This window comes from Bos indicus, chromosome 9 (genome assembly GCF_029378745.1).
Source record: "Bos indicus isolate NIAB-ARS_2022 breed Sahiwal x Tharparkar chromosome 9, NIAB-ARS_B.indTharparkar_mat_pri_1.0, whole genome shotgun sequence".
NCBI lineage: Eukaryota > Metazoa > Chordata > Mammalia > Artiodactyla > Bovidae > Bos > Bos indicus.
Genome location: NC_091768.1, coordinates 95,140,903 through 95,161,177, shown reverse-complemented (window position 1 = coordinate 95,161,177; position 20,275 = coordinate 95,140,903). Strand labels below are relative to the sequence as shown.

The window sequence follows — 20,275 nt, the reverse complement described above, 5'->3', positions numbered from 1 at the left end:
TCTGTATTTTAACTTTTTTGAGTAATGCCTTTTCTATCATTCTTATTGATAGATTTTAGCTAGACTCTACTGGCATAATCTGACACCAGAACACCATTTGTTCAGCCCTGGCTTTTCTTACCGGGTGAAGATTTGTGTGTTAGTTTCTGTACTTTCAGATAAGAGGACACAGAGGAAAGAACTGAGAAGCTCAAAGACCGCTGTTTTCTAAGAATAATCCCACATGTTTTCTAGTCTAGCAACAGTTTGCATAATGAAAGTTCCCTGTAAGTCTCTGAAATATTTTGAGTCCTACATATTAGTTCTTTCTAATTACTATATATAGTACAGAGGTTTTTGTTTGTTTTTTGTTTTTTTTTTGTGAAACAAAAAATATTAGGCCCTTTTTTGCACTAAGAATTTTGATCATCTCATTGTCAGGGTGGTTTATGGTGTTTCGGAGGAAATGGACTTCCTTATGCGGAAAGTTTTGGAGAAGTTCCTTCAGCTACAGTGGAAATGTTCTGTTTGGAAGCTTTAGTAAAGCATTCTGAGGTAAGTTACATTTTCAAAATATGGTCACATTTTATGATCACATTGAAAACATTATACATGTTGATTCATTCAAGGGAAGTAATTCTAATTTTTTATAAAAGAAAAAAAAATTTTTTTTGCTTGTTTTCCTGCTTTTTTCTCAATTATTAGCATTGATAATCATGATTTAGCACCAACACATGAATTTCATCTTTGCTAAGTATTTCTAAAAATGGATTTAATCTCAAGTGTACATAAAGCAACCTGTTGTCTAAATATAGCATTTACCTTTCAATTATGCTGTCTTCCATTACCTTTCTCAGATAGTTTTTACAAGTAATATTATCAATAATATTAAAATTTACAAGTATTAGTATTTAACTGGAGTTAATTTCCAGTTAAAATATGTGCCAAAGATGTAAGACAGGAAAAAAGTAAATACTTGGCAAAAGTATCTACTTGACCATAGCCTTGAATTTTAACCATAGCATGTATATGTCAGTGATTTTAAAAACTTTTTTTTGCATTATGACAACGTTTCTATCATGATCATAGTTTGATTTTATAAAGAAAAAAGCAACAAACTGTGGTGCTCAAGCATTAGTGCATAAAAATTATCCAGGAAGCATGCTTAAAATGCACATTCCTACTCACCTCTGGCCATTTGAATGGAGTCGATGTGCGGTGGTGTCCAGGAGTTCGCATTGGTAACAGGCACCCCTGGTGAGGCTGATGCAGGCGGGTCATCCCACATCATGAGAATCAGCTCTAAATGCTCCCGTTTAACTGAGAACCGTTAGACACGGCACAGAAGCGCAGTGCTCATCTCAGCTCCCACTGGTGGAATCAGGAATGAGCACCAGGGTCTTGAGTGTGGTAACACACTGAAAAGGGAACGTGGGAGAAGCAGCTTGACTGTTTTGTGACTTATGACTGTTGTCTGAAATAACAGGTGCATCTGTAGTAGTAGGTCCAGTGCACAGAATGTAACAGTTTCCTTTCCAGAAACTTCTCAATGTATGACATATCTCAGCTGATACATGTCCCAAAGGCATACTTTTAAATGCATTTAAAATGTGGTGAAATTTAATAAGAATTTAGAAAGGGAAAGTCATTGCATCTACAGGACATGGTGTCACATAAGTGATAAAACTAAGTGCTGGCAAAAAGAGCAAGACCACCCTGGGGATCGTGGCAGACTGTCCTGGGTCAGTTCTGTCGTCTTACCTTAATCCATAGATTTCCTGTGGCTTTCTTTGATCTCTTTTCTCCATTAAAAGTGCACATCCCCTTTTCTTTCTAATTTTTACCTGATCTTTCTCTTTTAAAAACATGTCCAACTCTTAAGTTTGAGGTGAGCATGCCTCTCCGAGCACCGCCCCCTCAAGCTGTGGGCTTGTGTGGGATCACAGATGTTGCTTATCTGTATCTGGGAGTTCATATAGACAGAAGCAACATCTGCCATTTACACAGGGGGTTATTTCCTGGCATCAGGTGGCAGGTTTCTCAAGGGGAGAAGACCCTTTAATGTAGTTTGAAACCAATCAAAATATCCATATATACTGAAACAATTCTGAAATAATGATATCATGGTTCCATCCAACCAAGAGCTAAGCAGAATGACTTTTAAGAATAAAAATGTCACAAGTCCTAGTGGCCTTCATTTTCCAGTAATTTTTAAAGCACTTCCACGCAGATGGGGGTTGGCTGATATATTTGAGCTGAGCTGAGAGTTTGGGGGTCTCCCTGGGTCTCTTCCTTGAGCAGGAGCCACCTGGCTGCCCGCCAGCATGCTCTTGTCACCTGGTTAGTGAACTTGTACAAAGTAAAGTGAGCTTTCATTAATTTATTGTGCTAGATACCCACACATTGTGATAAAATTGAAGCAAATGGAGGCTTGCAGCTACTGCAGAGGCTGTACCAACTTCACAAGGACTGTCCTAAAGTGCAGAGAAATATAATGCGCATCCTTGGAAATATGGCTTTGAATGAACATCTTCATTCTACTATAGTTCGCTCAGGTAACAACTTTACATACTGAGTATTTGGAATCCAGCCCTCTGTTCTTCTCCCACCTCTACCCCTCCGTCGTGGTACTCTAATTTCTCAACAGACATAAGGCTTTGCTTAGGGTTAGTTTTGGGTCCTTAGAGCATGTCGTTTTAGTAGGGGCAAAGAATTGCTTGAGACATGTGGATAATCCTCACCTACGCTAATCAGTGTGTAGACAGTCATAGGAGAGCAGTTTCGGCCATGACGACCATCTTTGATATGATCTGGGTAACCAAGAGGCATAGTAAGACTAAAGAGAGGTGATATCCCTGCCTTGTAACTAATAAAGCACCTGTGGGGAGATGCTGTGGATGAAATTTCCCACCTGCTCTGGTCTCTGTCATGATGCATCATGATACCTGCACCATGGTGGTTTTCCAACTGCAGCATCCCTGCCTCGTTGACAGTTCAGCATTTGGCATTCTGCTGTAAGCAAGAGCCCTTCCTTCTCTGCCTCCTGCCTTTCTTCCTTCTCCCTCCTTTCCTTCTCCCTCCCTCCCTCCCTATCAGTATGGGCACATGGATTCCTAATTTTTCATGGTTTACAACTTCTCACTGTACTTTGATGCCAGATTGTCCCAGCTTTGGTCAGTGGAGCCCAGCCAGCTAGCTCCTGTGTCCTCTGATGTACCCACCTCATTTTGGGAGGCATTCGTTACGTGCTGGTGTAACGACATGTTCCAGGCTTATTTCTTCAGAGACTCCTGTTTCCTTTTAGTGGAGGCTAATTGTTAAGAGACCAAGGTTGGGTGCTATAGCGTTAGATGTGCTTATTGCTCCTGGGATGTCTTTGCTTCTTGGCTCTTTCAGTGGAAAAAGCAGGGTGATATATACAAATAAATGTATACATTTATTTGAAATGTATACATACACATATGTAAATATCCATGCATATGTGCACATATGCATGCATGTGTTCAACAATATTTAGTAGAAATGATGAATTTATATTCTATTTTCTCTTGTATCTCTCTCCATTTTTTTTTTAATTTATATTTAAGAGTGTCTTGATAAGCAGAAGATTTTAACTTACTGAAGTCTGATACAGGGATCAGCAGACTTTCCTGTAAAGGACCACTTACAGTATTGGTTTTATTTGTTCCTGTTTTTCTTTTTTTAAGGTGGGAACTTAGATCAGTGATTTGAACCTTTTTTCTTGTTTCAGTTATCTATTGCTGTGTATCAAACCACCCCAAACTCACTGGTTAGAACGTCAGTCATATCTTTTGTGCATGAATCTGAAATTCGAGCAAGATTCAGTAGGGAGGGCCTTTACGGGCTCTATGCTACATCAGCAGGGCAGCTCAACCATGGGATGGAGATTACCCTTTAAAGATTGCTCACTCATACAACTTGTAAATTGGTACCGGCTTTCAGCCGGGAGCTCAGCCAGGGCCAGGAGCATTCGCTTCCTTCAACAGCCACCTTGGGCTTCCTTAAAGCATGGTGGCTGGATTCCAAGGGCAAATTTTCCGAGAAAGAGCCAGGTATAATATGCTCTTTTGCCTTTTACAAAAAAATCAAGCACTGGAAGTAATTTTTGCCAAATCTATTTTTTTTTTTTTTGCTCCAAATGCTGTTTTATTTATTTATTTTTTAAATTTTATTTTATTTTTAAACTTTACATAATTGTATTAGTTGATTAAAAGCTAGTCACTAAGGCTAATTCATATTTGAGGGGAGAGGATTTAGAAGGGGTTTAGATCCATCCCCTCTTGATGAGAACAGTGTCAAAAGAATTTGAAGACATGTTTTAAAATCATTAAATTATTAGTTATTTTAAATAACTAATTAAAATAAATTTAATTTAATCATTAGTTATTTTCTAATATAGGTATTTAGAGCTGTAAATGTCCTCCAACCTGCTTTAGCTGCATCCCTCAAATTTTGTATGTATTTTCATCAGTATTCGGTTTGAAATATTTTCCAGTTCTCCTTATGATTTCTTCTTTGTTTCATGGGTTGCTTAAAAGTGTGTTGGAGTAATTTACAAATATTAATGGCTCTCTAGATATCATATGTCTCTTATTTCCAGTTTAATATTCCAGGCGTTCAAAGAACATACCCTATAAGAGTTTAGTCTTTGGTAATTTGACACTCATGTGATGACCTGTTTTATGGTCTCTCTTGGTGAACTATTTGCACTTGAAATGAATGAATATCCTGTCGTTGGGTCAAGTGTTTTACAGCGATGGTAACAGTGAAACCAAGCTGGTTGATTATATTATTCAAATCTTCTCCAGATCTTTTGTTTAGTTTTTATCAATTACCCAGACAAGTTAAATTCTTCAACTGTGATTATAAATTTGTCTGTTTCTCCCTTTAGTTCTCTCAGATTTTTCTTCCTGGTGACTTGTTCCTTTTTTATTAAGTAATTTCTCTATCACTGGTAATACTCCTTTTCATGGCGTCTACTTTTTCAGGTATTAAAATAGCCAGCTGGCCTTTTTCAGTGCTTGCTGTTTGCATTGCATGTCTTTTGTGTTTTTCTCTTTTGCTTTCATTTTGCTGTGCCTAAAAATAAGTACATCTTTCACAGACATCACACACTTACATCTTCTTTAGAAAGTTCAGCTTGATAATCCCCTTTAATTGGAGTGTTTTGTCTGTTTGCCTCTAATATAATCATTGATATTGTTTGGTTATGTCTGTTGTCTTGCATTTTTCCCCCTTTCTGGTTTTTGTTTCTTTTTTTCTCCTTTATTGACAATTTTGGGGTTACTTGAGTATTGTTTTATATTCTATTCTTTCTCCTCTTTTAGCTTTTTTACAGTATTTAATGTGTACTTTTTGATTGACTGTATCTTTAACTTACAAGTCTATTCTGAATTCATAGTATACCATTTCATATATAATGTGAGTGTCTCCAACAGTGTAATTCACTTTATGCCCTCTGCCATCATTTGTGGTACTGTCATACTATAATATGTTACAGGCCATAGACATCACAATATATTGTGGTTAGTTTTCTTTTAACAGTCAAGTGATATTTAAAGAATATAAGAAAACAAATTTTATTTACATATTATATCCAGAACTCTACCTTCTTTTCTATCTAAGTTTGCATCTGATATCATTTCCCTTCAACCTAAAGACCTGAGTCTGCTGGCAATAAATTCTCTCACCTTTCATTTTCTGAAAATATCTTGACTTTTATTATCCAGGGATAGGTTATTTTCCATGGGTAAAAAATACTTTAATTGATAATGTGGTGTTTTTTTTTTTTTTTCTGTCAGCACTTAAAAAATATCATTCTATTCTCCTTTTTCTTTTGAACATCAATCTTTTATTGATAACAAAGCAGCAGTTTGGGGGCATGTTTCCAAGACACCAAGAGCAGGCTCCTGTCACCATGCTGGTTTGTGTGTGTATTGTCTGATGAGAAGTCTCTTAGGTCCATTTGTTCTCTTATATGATATGTGTCTTTTTTTCCTCTGCCTTCTTTTAAGATTTTCAGCAGTTTGACTGTGAAGTATCTAGTCTGTTTTGTTGATCCTACTTGGTGTTCACTGAGCTGACTGTATCTGTGAGTTGATGTTTTTGTTCAAATTTGGAAACTTTACAGATAGTGTATCGTTAGATTTTTTTCTGTCCCCTTTTCTCTCTTTCCTCCCGAAACCTCAATTCTGTATATTAGACCTCTTGATTCTGTTCCACAGGTCACTGAGGCTCTGTCCATATCTTTCCAAACATTTGTTTGTGCTTTCCCTTTCTGTTTTTTAATGAACTTTTATTTAGTATAGTTGAGGTATAGTTGAGGTGCAGTATTAGATAAGTTTCAGGTATACAGCATAGTAATTCACAATTTTTAATTTGTTAATGTGGTGTGTCACCCTGATGGATTTACAGGTGTAGAAGCATCTTTGCACCTCTGGGGTAAATCACACTCAGTCATGGTGTATGATTCTTGTACATTGAATTCCGCTTACTAATGTTCCGTTGAGAATTTTGCTTCTATGTTCATCAGTGATATTGGTCTGTTATTTTATTTTTTTGTTATATTTTTGTCTGGTTTTGGCATTAGGGTGATGCTGATCTCGTAGCATGAGTTCAGAAGCATTCCCTTCTCTGCAGTTTTGTGGAATAGATTGAGAAGGATAGGTGTTAACTCTTCTCTAAATGTTTGGTAGGATTCGCCTGTGAAGCCATCTTGTCCTGGACTTTTGTTTGTTGGGAGTTTATTATTATTACTATTGTTACTGATTCAATTTCATTATTGGTATTTGATCTGTGTACATGGCTAAAGTATAAAATCAACTCACTGGACAGTAGGAACAGGATAATTCCATTTAGCAAAAATAAAAGTATATGGAGCTAGGATATATGTATAAATTGGTATGTAGTTGAATTTTTAAAAAGGTTTGGAAGGGTATCTACCAGACTTTTAACTTTGGTTACTTCTGAGGATATAATGAGAATTGGGAAATGATGGGGATGCTAGAGTTCATTTTTAAATGCTGTTTTTGTTCATTTTTACAATTAAAATATATTCAGAGATTATATAATTTAAAAACAGTAAATATATAAGAAAGACACAAGTTTCCCAAGGAGCAGTTGATGGTTTATAAAGGTGAAACATTGCAGGCCTTGTTAAAATACTTTGTCAACTGAAGAATGCTGTAGAAATGGCTTGTGCCACGCTCTCTCTACTGTTACCTTTCTTGTGACTCCATTAAAAACGAAGCCATATTTTTGTACATACCAGTAACAAACTTGTATATCTCTCTAGGTAGAATTTTAAAACATTATCTATTATAAAGCATTCTACAACAGATTTTGAAGAGGGTTTTCTTTAAAATTAGAATATTGTTTAAAAAATTGTTGGGTCTGAAATTTCTTCTGGATTAGTAAATAATGGCCTCCTATCATCACAGTGATTCTCAACACTTTGCCACAGAAAGTGGGAGGAGGACATGAGGACAAGCCGCTGTCTATTGAGCACCTGCTGGGCTTGGTAATGGCAGTTTTTATCTAGATTAATTATTAGAACCTTCCTTTGGGTCAAAGGAGCAAAGTAACTTGACTGAGGCTCCATAGCAAGTCAGCAGGGCACAGAAATTGGATGCCCAAGTCTCTCTGACCTCAAAGCCCATGTCCTATTTTATTTTAAATTAAATAATGCATGGGCAGACTCTCACTGTAAATACTTCGGAGAACACAGATACAGCAAAAAATTAAACCCACCTTTACAGAGCCCACCCCAATCCCAACTGCCTCCCCTCCTAAGAGGTAGTGGCTATTTGTTAGTTTGGTGCCTCTTTCTAGGTCTTTGCGTGTGATGTGTGCACGCATGCGTAGACTTTCATACATACTTATGTACATAAAGCAGTACACTTTTAAACCACAAAAACATCAAAAAGAAATGCAGTGGTACTGCAGGCAGTATTTCTTTGTCTCCCTTTAAGAAAGTTTTTCCAGTGTTATATAGAGAATGGATAAACAAGGTTCTACCGTATTGCATAGGGAACTATACTCAGTATCCTGAGATAAACAATAAAGGAAGAGAATATAAAAAAGAATATATAGATACAGGTATAACTGGGTTACTTTGCTGTACACAGAAATGAACACAACACTGTAAATCCACTATGCTTCAATTAAAAAAATATTTTTTTTCCCTCTGAACCTCAGGTCTTAAGTTCATAATTAAGAAACAACTTCCTCATGGATATTAAGGCCTGCTAATCTGACTGCCAATCAGAATGAAATAACTAGTATTAACTCACTGAGTTTAATAATCATTGCTAAAGCAAAATAGGACCTTTTCTTACAGTTTATGACCTCATCCCTAGAAATTACAACTTTTGTTACATTTTCTAAACAAAAAAAAAATGGCTGGGGACATCGTGGCGTTGTGTTGTGGGACCCAGAGGGCCTTAGGGAAGAATGGAATTGGGGCGGTCAGGCTTTTCCTCGCAGACAGAGGCAGAGGTTTGCCCTCCTCCCGCCCTTTTTAGCCTGAAGCCTCTCAGCAGTCTGAGAGCAATGGGGGCTGGTATTTAGGGAGTCTGTTCTCTTCACCAGGCTGGGTTTCCATACTGGCGGAAGCAATCAAGTCTCAGCACGTCATGGAGGCCTCCCATGCCGCCAGAACGCTGGCTAACCTAGACCGAGAGACCGTGCCAGACAAGTACCACGATGGCGTGTATGTGCTGCACCCGCAGTACCGGACCAGGTGAGAAGGCCCAGCGCCGCTCCGTCCCCGGGGGCCTGGGGCCTGGAGGGCTTAACATTCTAACTGCCTTCTGCACGATTTAGACCAGTGAAATCCCGTACAAATACGTCAGATACCTCATTTACCCAGTCTGCACTCACCAAAGAATGGGAACCAGCTAAGTTACCAGGGTTATTTTCTACCAAGGGCTTACCTTTAGGAAGACTGCATTCACCTTTTATAACTTGTCTCACTTAAACTTTGTGATGCCTATTTCATCTTTGTTACATTATACTTTTTCATGGAGATGTAAGTTATTGACTGATTAGGGTCATAGAGGCTGATCTGGATGAAGAGGGACTAGGACATTATTATATGCAGGCACCAAATGAGCCTGGGCCTAGAACTCAAGGGACTGGAGAAGGCTTAGGCGAGTATAAAGGCCGGTGCCTGGCAGAATGGGCTGTAATGATACATCTGACTCATGCTTCTTCCTCAGGTTATTTCTGGCCACTATTTCTAGCTGTATCATTGCTAAGACAATAAATATAAAAAGGACCACAACAAAAAAATTACACATATCTTGGGTTTTTGTCAGGTACTTTAAAAATAATACCTCAGAAAATAGCAAGAACTTCTTTTCAACTTGAAAAATAGATGGCCTGGTTAATTCTCATTTGTAAATAATGTGATATGGTAATGTATTTTATATGTGTGGCATAACTGTGTGTGTATTATAAATAGCTTGCAAGTAATATGCTATTGTAATTTTTAAAATGTCATATACAAAGAGAGAATAAAGTTACTTTAAAATCTCATTTGCTCTGTTTCTGATAAACATCACTTACCTTGGTAAAAAGAATCTTTCGTGCACTCTGAGTTTGAAACTACATTAGCATATTATTTAATGTCTTAAATATTTTTATTGATTTGTGTAATATTCTCATGGAATTCTCTGGAGGGTAATCTATGACATGTCACTTCATTGATCTCTAAGTGCATTACAGTTGATTTTGGTTGGTCTGCCTGGCCAGCTGTGCTATCAAAGTAATAACGCACTTTTTTCTGCTTCTTTTCAAAACTCTCTCCCGCCTATTAGTCAGCCCATTAAAGCAGATGTCCTTTTTATTCATGGCCTTATGGGAGCAGCATTCAAAACGTGGCGCCAGCAGGACAATGATCAGGATTTAACTGAAAAGGTCTCAGAAGATGAAACCAAGTATACAACATGTTGGCCCAAGGTAAGGAAGCGGCTGCCTCCGGCGGGCCACCCGTATCCTGACACACGGCTGTGCCACCAGCCTTTGGGTCCTCATTGTGACTTGTTTTTCTCCTTCTACTGGGGTTTTTTTCCGTGCAGTTTTTCTTTCCCTTAGAGACACCTACAGTATGTTACATGAACAGCTGGGCTTGTCACTCTGTTGTATAATGTTGGGTACATGCTATGATACAAAGTGTATTAAGTGAAAAAAAACAGGGGTGAGGGCCAGTAATAGTTCACTCACACTGAAAATATAATTCAGTAAATAATATATTAATGACAGTTGACTAGTTCTGTGATTTCAATAATTATAATAGAAAGACTTTGAAGAAGTAATTCTGCTTTGGATTTCTTTGACATGATTTCTCTAAAGAGCCTAAATGCTGGGATGAATTTACTGAATGAAATTGATCTAAAGCTTGGTGAAAATTGATGCTGTAAATATGTATAGTTTCTGGGGCTTTGTCCCACTGCTGCTTATTCACCTTCACGAGGCTTATCAGCAGAAAGAATAGTTGGCGCCCTCCCTCTGGTGCCATCGGAACATGGAGACAGAACCGTGACTCTGATCAGTGTCTCTGAGTTCTCAGATCGGCTCTCTAACCTCCGTCACTCTGTTCTGTCTGTCCTGAGATCATAGCTTTCTGTTAAATGCTTTCAAAAAGCCAGTTTGATCTAGACTCCAAAACCAGGCTCTGCTTTTGTCTATAGCAGATTAAAATTGAGCATACTCTTAACACCTACATAGGCCTTATGCTGTAAATACTGATATCCCTTTGCGAGCAGTGATATAAAGATAAAATGCTGCGATCATTTTTCTGGTCACCTTCACACCTGACTCCAATGCAGTCTTTGACTGGCTGTCAGTATTAACAAGGGGCCTTCAGGTACACATTTCAGGTGCTAAGAAGTAAGTGGGATAGTGGAAATTAATATTTGTCCTATTGTACTTTTTATTTTACATAGTCGTGGTTAGCAAGAGACTGTCCTGCTCTCCGAATAATATCTGTGGAGTACGACACCAGCCTCAGCGACTGGAGAGCCAGGTGCCCTACAGAAAGGTAACAGAGGGGAAGGGGCTGGGCCACAGGTGGCCCGGAAGGAGGGGAGTTTTGTCTTTGATGTCACAGCCAGGATTTTCTTCTTAACCTTTTCCCTCTTCCTTCTAGAGACAGTTAGCTATAAGTAATGAAACTACCAAAGGCTTAGAGTATTACTGTTGGGTTCCTAACATGGTTCACTTAAAACTCCTCTCATAATAAGGACCACAGCAAGGAGATCCAACAAGTCCACCCTAAAGGAAATCAGTCCTGAATATTCGTTGGAAGGACTGATGCTGAAGCTGAAACTCCAATGCTTTGGCCACTTGATGCGAAGAACTGACTCCTTGGAAAAGACCCTGATGGTGGGAAAGATTGAAGGCGGGAGGAGAAGGGGACAACAGAGGATGAGATGGTTGGATGGCATCACCGACTCAATGGACATGAGTTTGAGTAAGCTCCGGGAGTTGGTGATGGACAGGGAGGCCTGGCGTGATGCAGTCCACGGGGTCGCAAAGAGTCGGACACGACTGAGCAACTGAACTGAACTGAGTAAGGACCACAGATTCGGAGCACAGTCTCCGTAACTCCTGGAAGTAAACACGAGGCTTTTGGCTTTTGTGTTCCCGAGCACACCACCTGAAGGCAGCCGAGAGAGGTTGCACCGTGTGGGCTCCTTCGGTCACTTGTACGTCGTTCGTCCAGTTGTAGGTACAGGCGACAGCACGCGACTTCCAGGTGTCAGGAACCAGACTGTAGCCAATTCTGCCTTTGACTCACCAGCCACTTTAGGTCATTTCACTGGTCTGGGAAGTTTGATCTGCCAATGGAGGGGGTTGGTCTGATCAGTGTTCTCAAACTGTTATCTCTGAATGATCCCCACCCAGACGATGGAGGAATGGTGCCTAGGGGTCAGTGAACAAGTCCACAGGGCTCCCTCCCCACTTAATTCGGACGAGTGCTCATACACCTTTATTTAAAGAAAGGATTCTCCAGATACACAGTTTAAATCTACTAGACCAGACAGCTTTAAAGTTCCCTTCTAGTTTAAAAACATGTATTTGAATGCTTCGATTCTGATTAGCTTTGTGCTGTTTCTAAGGAATATAACCAAAATGATAGAAGCTTAGTGTTTGTGACATAAATACAAGTAGAGCTAAACAGCAGTGAGAGCTGACTCCACAGGTGAACTTGCAAGGGACCACGTGGTCTCCAGTGAGGCCACATACTGAGAGGGGGATGCACAGTCTAAGTGGGGTGGGGGGGCAGTTGGACCCGTGAAAATTGCCAGATACATGTTAGATGCCTGAACAGTGCTTGTTTAGTAAAGATGTCCACTTCCGCTAGCGTGATTAAGTTAGAAATGGGGAATAAGCAACTGCAGGGATCAACCCGAGAGAATGGAGGTGGTCCTGACTCCGAAATGTAGCCTGTAGAATTGGTACAGTGAACAAAGGCTCTTGCTTTAAAGAATGGACTGCAAAGTCTGGGGGTGGGGGAGAGCGACAGCGTCCTGTCATGCCTGATGTTCTCATTTTGTTCAGGAAGTCCATCGCGTTCAGGAGCAACGAACTTCTGCGGAAGCTCAGAGCTGCTGGCGTTGGGGACAGGCCGGTGGTATGGGTGTCGCACAGCATGGGAGGTCAGTGCGCTTCACTGCTGCCAGCCAGCACTGTGAGTCGTCAGCCAGCAGGCTGAGCGAAGTCTCTGCGGCTGTGTAATGGTGGCCCCTTTTCCCCTGAATTAATGTTTCTGGCGATAGCTTGGAGGTTGAGAATGACTACTCTCCTTCCATGCTATTTGTTTTTCTAGAAAGGGACAACTAGTAACAGATCATATAAAAAGAAAAATGAGAAACTAAAAAGAAGCAAATGAGTTTGCCACTTAATGCTTTCATGAGGCATTAAGCGTGATAATGAGTAAATGTCAGAAGCTGTCCATGGCATGTATAAGCCTGACTTGTAAATATCGCTCAGCACGCATGGCTGGTCCCAGGGCCCTCCCTTTCTTCCCTGTTTCTCAACCATCATTGAGAGTCTGTCGTTGCTCCGGTGCCCACAGCCCCAGCCCCCTTCCGGCCTGCTTTCCCCTGGCTGGAGCCCACGATGGCGGTGTGATCGCAGGGGTTGGCTCTTCGGTCCTTATGCTTGCTTGCTAGCCACATCTCCTGTTTCTCCCAACCCTCTCCCCGAGTCCAGTTCTAAATTTTCACCATCTACCTCACAGAGGGCCTTTGTACAGCTCCTGGCTTAGATTATCTGGTGAAATGCTCAGGATTGCTGGCTCTGTGTCTGGGCCGAAAGGTGGATGTAACACTTTCTCAGAGACCCACTGTTCCCCTCCATGTTACCTTGGGTTTCCCTGTCAGCTCTAAGCACAGGTTGGGGGACAGAGGAGAAGGTGCATTCCTAGGTGCATTCTCCCACAACAGCTTTGTTTTTCCCACGATATGAGAGTCTGTGTTTTTTAATCTTAGTACTGTCTTAATGGAGTGGCGGTTAGTGGGCTACTGTGGGTTAGGGTGGGGGTTGGCCATGCATACTCACCGCCTTGATGGGCACTCAGCATGCAAGGCCTGACCTTCTTCTCTGGGAGAGGGCGTCCTGTGAAGTAAGAGCTGCCTTACAAACAGTTTGTAGAATCTCACCTGTGTGCAGTCTTGTGCCACAGATTTTAGAGGCTTAGGAGCATGACTAAGTGTTAATATTTTAAGGCCTTGCTTGTTGGACTACAGAGAACAATTGTTTCAGCTTTTTTAAAGAAAGCATCTCTTTCTGTATTCTTGTTTGCGAAGGAAATTAGCTTACACATTTTTTTTCCCTTCTCTGTGACTAGGTCTTCTTGTCAAAAAGATGCTGTTGGAAGCCTCGAAGAAGCCAGAAATGAATACTATTATAAACAATACCAGAGGAATAATTTTTTATAGCGTCCCTCATCATGGATCCCATCTGGCTGAATACTCTGTTAATATTCGCTATCTTCTCTTTCCCTCTTTGGAAGTCAAAGAACTCAGCAAAGGTAATTCTTTCTTTCAGAAGAAAATTGGCATTGTGTTAACACCAGTATATAGGAGGAGAAGACAGTTTCTAACTTGACCCAGATTACCTCACTTTACTGTTTCTATATTAGTTGTGTTTAGACTAGCATGGAAAACTTTTAGTTTGGGGTGAATTTTTCTTTGATACCATCCCTTTTTCTTCTTAGCATTATTTTCTCAGGTGGTGCTAGTAGTAAAGAACCCACCTGCCAATGCAGGAGACATAAGAACCACGGGTTCGATCCCTGGGTAGGAAAGATCCCCTAGAGAAGGAAATGACAACCCACTCCAGTGTTCTTGCCTGGAGAATCCCACGGACAGAGGAGCCTGAAGGGCTGTGATCATTAGGGTCTCAAAGAGTCAGATACCACTAAAGCAACTTAGCACATTTTTTTTAGCACACATTATTTTCTCAAGAAATACAACAATTTTAATACTATCTTAAATATTTACAATTTTAAGAGATACATAATGTTCTGCGTTAAGTGTTATTCCAAATTACCAATGAACTGTTTTTTCCCACAGGTTTGGAAAATCAACTATTAAAATATACATGAGCTTTAAAGATATTCACCATATTAACTATAAGGCATTATATTTATTTTGGGTTAATGAGCATCTTCTCTTTCTCTGGAACACCTGCTATGAGAATTTTGGGACCCCTGGCCTAAGCCTTAATATGCCGTTGTCCTTTTGCTCAGATGTTCTTTTTTCTGCTTTATGGAGAGTTATTGGACTTTACCTTGAAACCTTCTGGTGAATTTTATTTTTTGAAGTCAAATTTTATTTTCCAGCAGCTTTCTTCTGTGATCCATTTTCTTTTGAAATCATCCTAAAGATACCAGAGGTTTTGTTTTTAACTGTCTCCTGTGCTCAGGTTTTCTGTCTGCTCGCCGGGTCTCTCTCCAGTGGCAGGCTTTCCTGAGACCTGGCGCCTCTTGGTTGCCCTTTTCTTATCTGAGGGTGGGGGACAGGCGCTCTGTGACTACACACAGGCTCTGCTGGTGAGAGGTGTTTCAGGATGCATGCAGGTGTGTCCGCCAGCACACTGCAGGACCCTCCGTCCTACATACCACACTGCCCTGGCACTGCTTCCTGTCAGCCAGTAACGTGAGAAACTGCTGCTGCTGCTACCAGCTCCTCAGTTCTCGCGTGGTTTTAGCCCTTTACTCTCATCTTCATGGCTCCTTAGGAAGTGAAGAAACTAAGCCACTATCTTGAATCAGAACCTAATTTCCTCCCGAAATTCACAAGGCTGCTGCATTTTATTATGAACTAGATACACAGGACTTGTCATGTTCTCATTCTCTATAATTCTACAGATTCTCCTGCCCTTAAAACACTACAGGACGACTTTCTGGAGTTTGCAAAAGACAAAAACTTCCAGGTGCTGAGTTTTGTAGAAACACTACCGACCTACATCGGTAGCATGATTAAGCTCCACGTGGTGCCCCTGGACTCGGCAGGTATTCACTCTTTTGAAACTTGTTTGACCTTAGATTCCTGGTAGGTGGTCATCATAAACGTCAGCTTTTAGATTCAGTTTCTCAGTTTTTAGAAGACAGCTTTATGAAGATTTAGATTCTGTTACTCTGTTAAGCCACAGATTAAAATTTCTCGGCAAACATTTAACCTTGGCATTTCCTCCCCTGCTTTGATTTAACTGATTAGACGGCATAGGTTAACTGGCTAACGCTGTGTTAGCTCCCACACTGAAAGCTGCTGCCTTCAGGTAAGAATACAGAACTTTTCTATCAGCCCAATCAAAAGGACTATTTCATTTAACAGACTGATAGCCACCTTCAGGAGCCTTTAAATCTACTAAAGGCATGGATGCTTAGTAAATAAATGGAGGGTACATGGGGAATATTCAAGCAACAAAGATTTGAAAGGAAAAAAACTAGTGTAAAGTCTCTTCCTGCTCCTGGGATGAGGGACATGGCCAGTACCCACTCCTATAGCCCATGTAAGGCTCCTTGCGGGCAGGGCTCAAGTCTCCATTCTCCTTGCAGCCTCCTCTGTTCCTCTGTGCATAGTAAACAGCATGGACACTCCACTCCCTGAAATGCTTTCCCCTCATCCGGCTAACTCTTGAGTTTGCTCATCAAACTCTTTTCTGATCGCCTCAGAGGCTGAATCAGGTGCTGTCCTGGTGGCACTGCGGGCTCCGGGCAGCCAGGTGTGGAGCGTATCCGGAGTGCCTGCCTATGGGCCTTCTCTCCTGCTGCGTTAATTATTATCTAAGTAAAATGAAAAAGGCTTGATACCCTGTAGTGGAACCTGAAGAGACTTTACCTTAAAGTAATATGCCATGAGGTGAGGGGTTGCTTTTTGGTAGTTGAAGAACCTAAAGAGTTCAAAGAACAGTGGCTTTTTGTTTGTTTTTTATGACGACTTTGGAAGCTTAAAGCAGAATCAGTATGGTGGACCAGCTGCTGGCAGTGACATAGCCTTGCTGTGACTCTGTCCACCCCTTCTTCTGTGTCACCAGCTGGCCTGTCTTCCTTCATAACCTCCACCTGCACTTGCTCACCAGGCTGGCCTCACTTGTACCTCCTGGCATGCCCAGGAGGTGGACTTGGCTAGGTTGAAACATGAAAAACTCACCCAGGTCTCCCAAGCACCATGTCATCGCCTTCCCTGGTAGAGTGAGCATGGAGGGTCTGGGCATAGAAAGGATTCTGTGTGAGACGTTCCCATTCTTTTCATCAGGGCAAGGGAGCTCACTATCAAGTTTCTCACATTAACTCTAGAAAAAGAAGTGGTTCATAGAAGTGTGGGGTAACTTAGGAACAGCCTGCAGTGTATAAAGGCTTTGAAGATGACAGTGCTCTGGCACAGCTCACTGTTAGGTCAGGAAGCAGGCAGTGCACACATATGCAGAATTGATGAGAAAAGCATAGGCATATAAGGGCACTGCCTAAGACTCCGTCCTCTCATGAGTAGGCACATACCGTTTAGCTAGAGTCAAACTTTAAGTTCCTTTATCTTTTAGAGATCTCTGTCACAACCAACTTGACATTTACATCTACCCATCTGGTGGTCTCTTTCCCTGTTGACGAGGGCAGCTTATATTTTTACCTAGACTTTATTGACATTTCTGTTTTCTTTAGATCTAGGCCTTGGAGATCTAATTCCTGTGGATGTTAACCATCTGAACATTTGTAAGCCAAAGAAAAAGGATGCTTTTTTGTACCAGCGTACCTTACAGTTCATCCGTGACGCTTTAGCCAAAGACCTGGAAAACTGACAGCCGTCTTTTCCCTTTTCATACGTGAACACAGTGCAAGAAGCGTGCTGTTCTTTTTTTAAGCTCTACTCAATCATGCAGACATAGTCCTTGTGGCATCCAGGTGGCTTGGAGTGCGTCGCAGGCAGCAGACCAGTGTTCTGTGAAACACGAACGTGAAAGGGGCGGTCAAGACTAAAGGGAGGCCAGACTAGACTGAAGGGAGGCTAGACTGCACTGTTTTGAGTAAAAAACAACTTCCTGTGCGTCACTTTACTTTGTGCAGCGTTGTCCCTGGTGGTAGGGAGCAAGCTGCTGTGGCTGCAGAGCACGTGACCTGTGACTTTGGCCATCTGTGGCCATCCCCAGCGAATGCTGGGAGCGGCACGGGTGACTTCTGCAGGGAGAGCCATCACCAGCTCACCGTAGAAATGCCTCTCGGAGGGAACCTAAAGTGGAGAGAGCAGGAACTAGGACCTTCAAGACTCTGTTTTGGGTCTGGATTTCCATGTGCTGTAAATTTTAAAACTTTGTCAGTGTAAACCTTTGTCTAACGTGGTGGCTTTGTTTTACCTCTTGTCATCCATGGGTCAGTTCCTGGTAAGTTTTCATTTTCATATTGCTGAGAACAAGTATTTTTCTTTTTCAAAGAGTTCTAGCCTATAATAATTCCTTCCAGACTGTAGCTCCCTATACTTTTAATTTTTCTCAGATAAGAAGAATAAATCCATTATTGATCAGAGTGTGAGATAAAACTATTCTAAGCCAATACATATATTAGCAATAGTTAGTATCAAGATTCTCAGATTCACTTTAGCAAAATAAAATATACCTTTCCTTCTTGCTCATTTGGAAGTGCTATTAATTGTCTCCAGCATGTGAGAAATAGGAAATAATATTGATGACTTTTTGAAAAATAATTGAAAAGTAATTATTAAAAAATAATTCACATACCGTAAAATTCAGTTTTAAATGTATAGCTCATGGATTTTTGGAGTAGTTACAGTTGTGCGACCATGACCACTATGTAATTGCAGAACATTTTATCATCCCCCCAAATAACCCCATACTCACCAGCAACCACTCTTCCTCTGCTCTGCCCCAACCCCTGATAAACACTGATCTTTTGGTCTCTATGGATTTGTCTATTATGGACATTTCATATAAATGGAATCTTACAATGGAATGGAATGGAATGGAATCTTATGTGGCTTCTTCCTTTCTTTTTTAACGTTTGTTTATTTGTTTGTTTTAGTTATGGTATGTAGCATCTTCAGTTGAGATGTGGGATCTAGTTTCCTGACTAGGGATCAAACCTGGGCCCCCTGCAATGCGAGCACAGTGTCTTAGCCACTGGACTACTGTGGGAGTCCCTAGCTTCTTTCCTGGAGCATAACGTTTTCAAGTCTCATCCGTGATATAACATGCACATATGTAGTGCTTTGTTGTTATTTTATGGCATATAACATTCTACTGCATGGATATACCACATTTGCTTACCTATTCATCAGTTGATGGACATTTAGGTCCTTTCCATGTTGGGGCTATTATGAATAATGCTGCTGTGAACATTCATGTACAAGTTTTTTTGTGGAGATGTTTTACATTCTCTTGTGTATATACTAGGAGTGGAATTGCTAAGTCATGTTAAGCTTATGTTTACCATTTTGAAAATGATGGCCATTTGTAGAATGGGATAGTCAAAAGCTAAAACAAGTACAGCATCTGAAGGTAGACAGGGGTCATCCATAAACCCTAACAACATCTAATTGTTTAATTATGCAATGATCTAACAAGTGACTTATCTTATTATCCTGCTACAGAGAATGTGCTGGTTAGCTGTCAGCAATAAACTAGCTAATGGGATCACAGGGTAGAGGTGTAGGTATGTTTGGTTCTTTTTTGTTTTGTTTGTTTTCCATGAACCATGGCAGATAAACCACGGTTGGAACATCTGTTCATTAACGTGGAGTAGTAGAATGAAACTCCACTTCATAAAATCTCGATATAGCTATTATAGCTGTGCTTTAAAAATAAGGTCTAGCAGAGAGATCCAGTGTACTGCTGAATTACTATAGTTTCTCAGGCAAGCCACCATGTCTGTTTATTCTTTTTATGAAGTGGATATGATATTCACAGATTTACTTCAGTCTTGTGAGATTTAAGTCAATAATATTTTTAAAATAATCATCACCTGCAAAACTCTTAAGAACACAACATATGAAAACATAACACGTTTGAAACAGTTTTAAACTTAGACCATCAATAAAATGGTTCTAGCTCAGTCAGCCTTGTTTAAATGTCCTCTCTGGGAGAGGATTTCAGGAGAAGTTTCGACTACCTTTCCCCTCATGTGAAAAGTCACTTTAAATGACTCACCCAGAAGGAAATAAACAGTACAGGCGTGTTAGAGAGCAGACTCCTGAAAGCACGCTGTAAACACAATTCAGATGACTATGGAAAGCTAGTTCTTCTCATCTATACCCCTGTCACTTCTTTCCGGTTTCCCTGTCAACCCTAAAAGTCGAGGACACCGAGCCCCCTGTGCTCCAGCGTGTAAATGTTGCCACAGAAAGAGACTGCTCGTGGAGCATCAGGATACCTTTCTTGACGCTGGCTCAGCCATTCAGCCGAGGTTACACCGACAGCCGGAATATAGTGGAGGACGTGGCCCTCGGCTCAGTGGGCACGCCCGTGGTGTTGGGTGCTGGCAGACTTCCTGTTGAGAAAGGCACACGGTAATACAGTAATGAGTCTCTTGAGCTTGGTTCATAATTTATGATGCCCCTCAAATTACTTCTAATTCCTAAAATTTGAGTTTTAGGCATACCCTCCTGAGTTTTCACATCTTTGTAATATTTAATATGTTAATGTTTGGTTTGGTTTTTATTGACATTTGGTATAAAAATTATGTCCATGAAAAAAATTTAAGCATGTTCAATAAATTAACTTTTAATTAAAAAATTAACACTTTGAAAGCTCCTAAGAA

At 40.6% G+C, this 20,275-nt stretch overlaps 1 protein-coding gene across 2 annotated transcripts in view; it reads left to right on the top strand.

Annotated features, from left to right (window-relative positions):
• Positions 1-20,275, top strand: part of SERAC1 (serine active site containing 1) — a 54,391-nt gene extending 34,116 nt beyond the window's left edge. For both annotated transcript variants that reach the window (XM_019967643.2, XM_019967642.2), the window contains 9 exons: positions 421-534; positions 2,372-2,534; positions 8,590-8,740; positions 9,819-9,960; positions 10,947-11,041; positions 12,565-12,662; positions 13,856-14,038; positions 15,380-15,523; positions 17,171-20,275. In XM_019967643.2, coding sequence (XP_019823202.2) covers positions 421-534; positions 2,372-2,534; positions 8,590-8,740; positions 9,819-9,960; positions 10,947-11,041; positions 12,565-12,662; positions 13,856-14,038; positions 15,380-15,523; positions 17,171-17,307 — 1,227 coding nt within the window. In that variant the 3' untranslated portion in view covers positions 17,308-20,275. The remainder of the gene's footprint in view (positions 1-420; positions 535-2,371; positions 2,535-8,589; positions 8,741-9,818; positions 9,961-10,946; positions 11,042-12,564; positions 12,663-13,855; positions 14,039-15,379; positions 15,524-17,170) is intronic.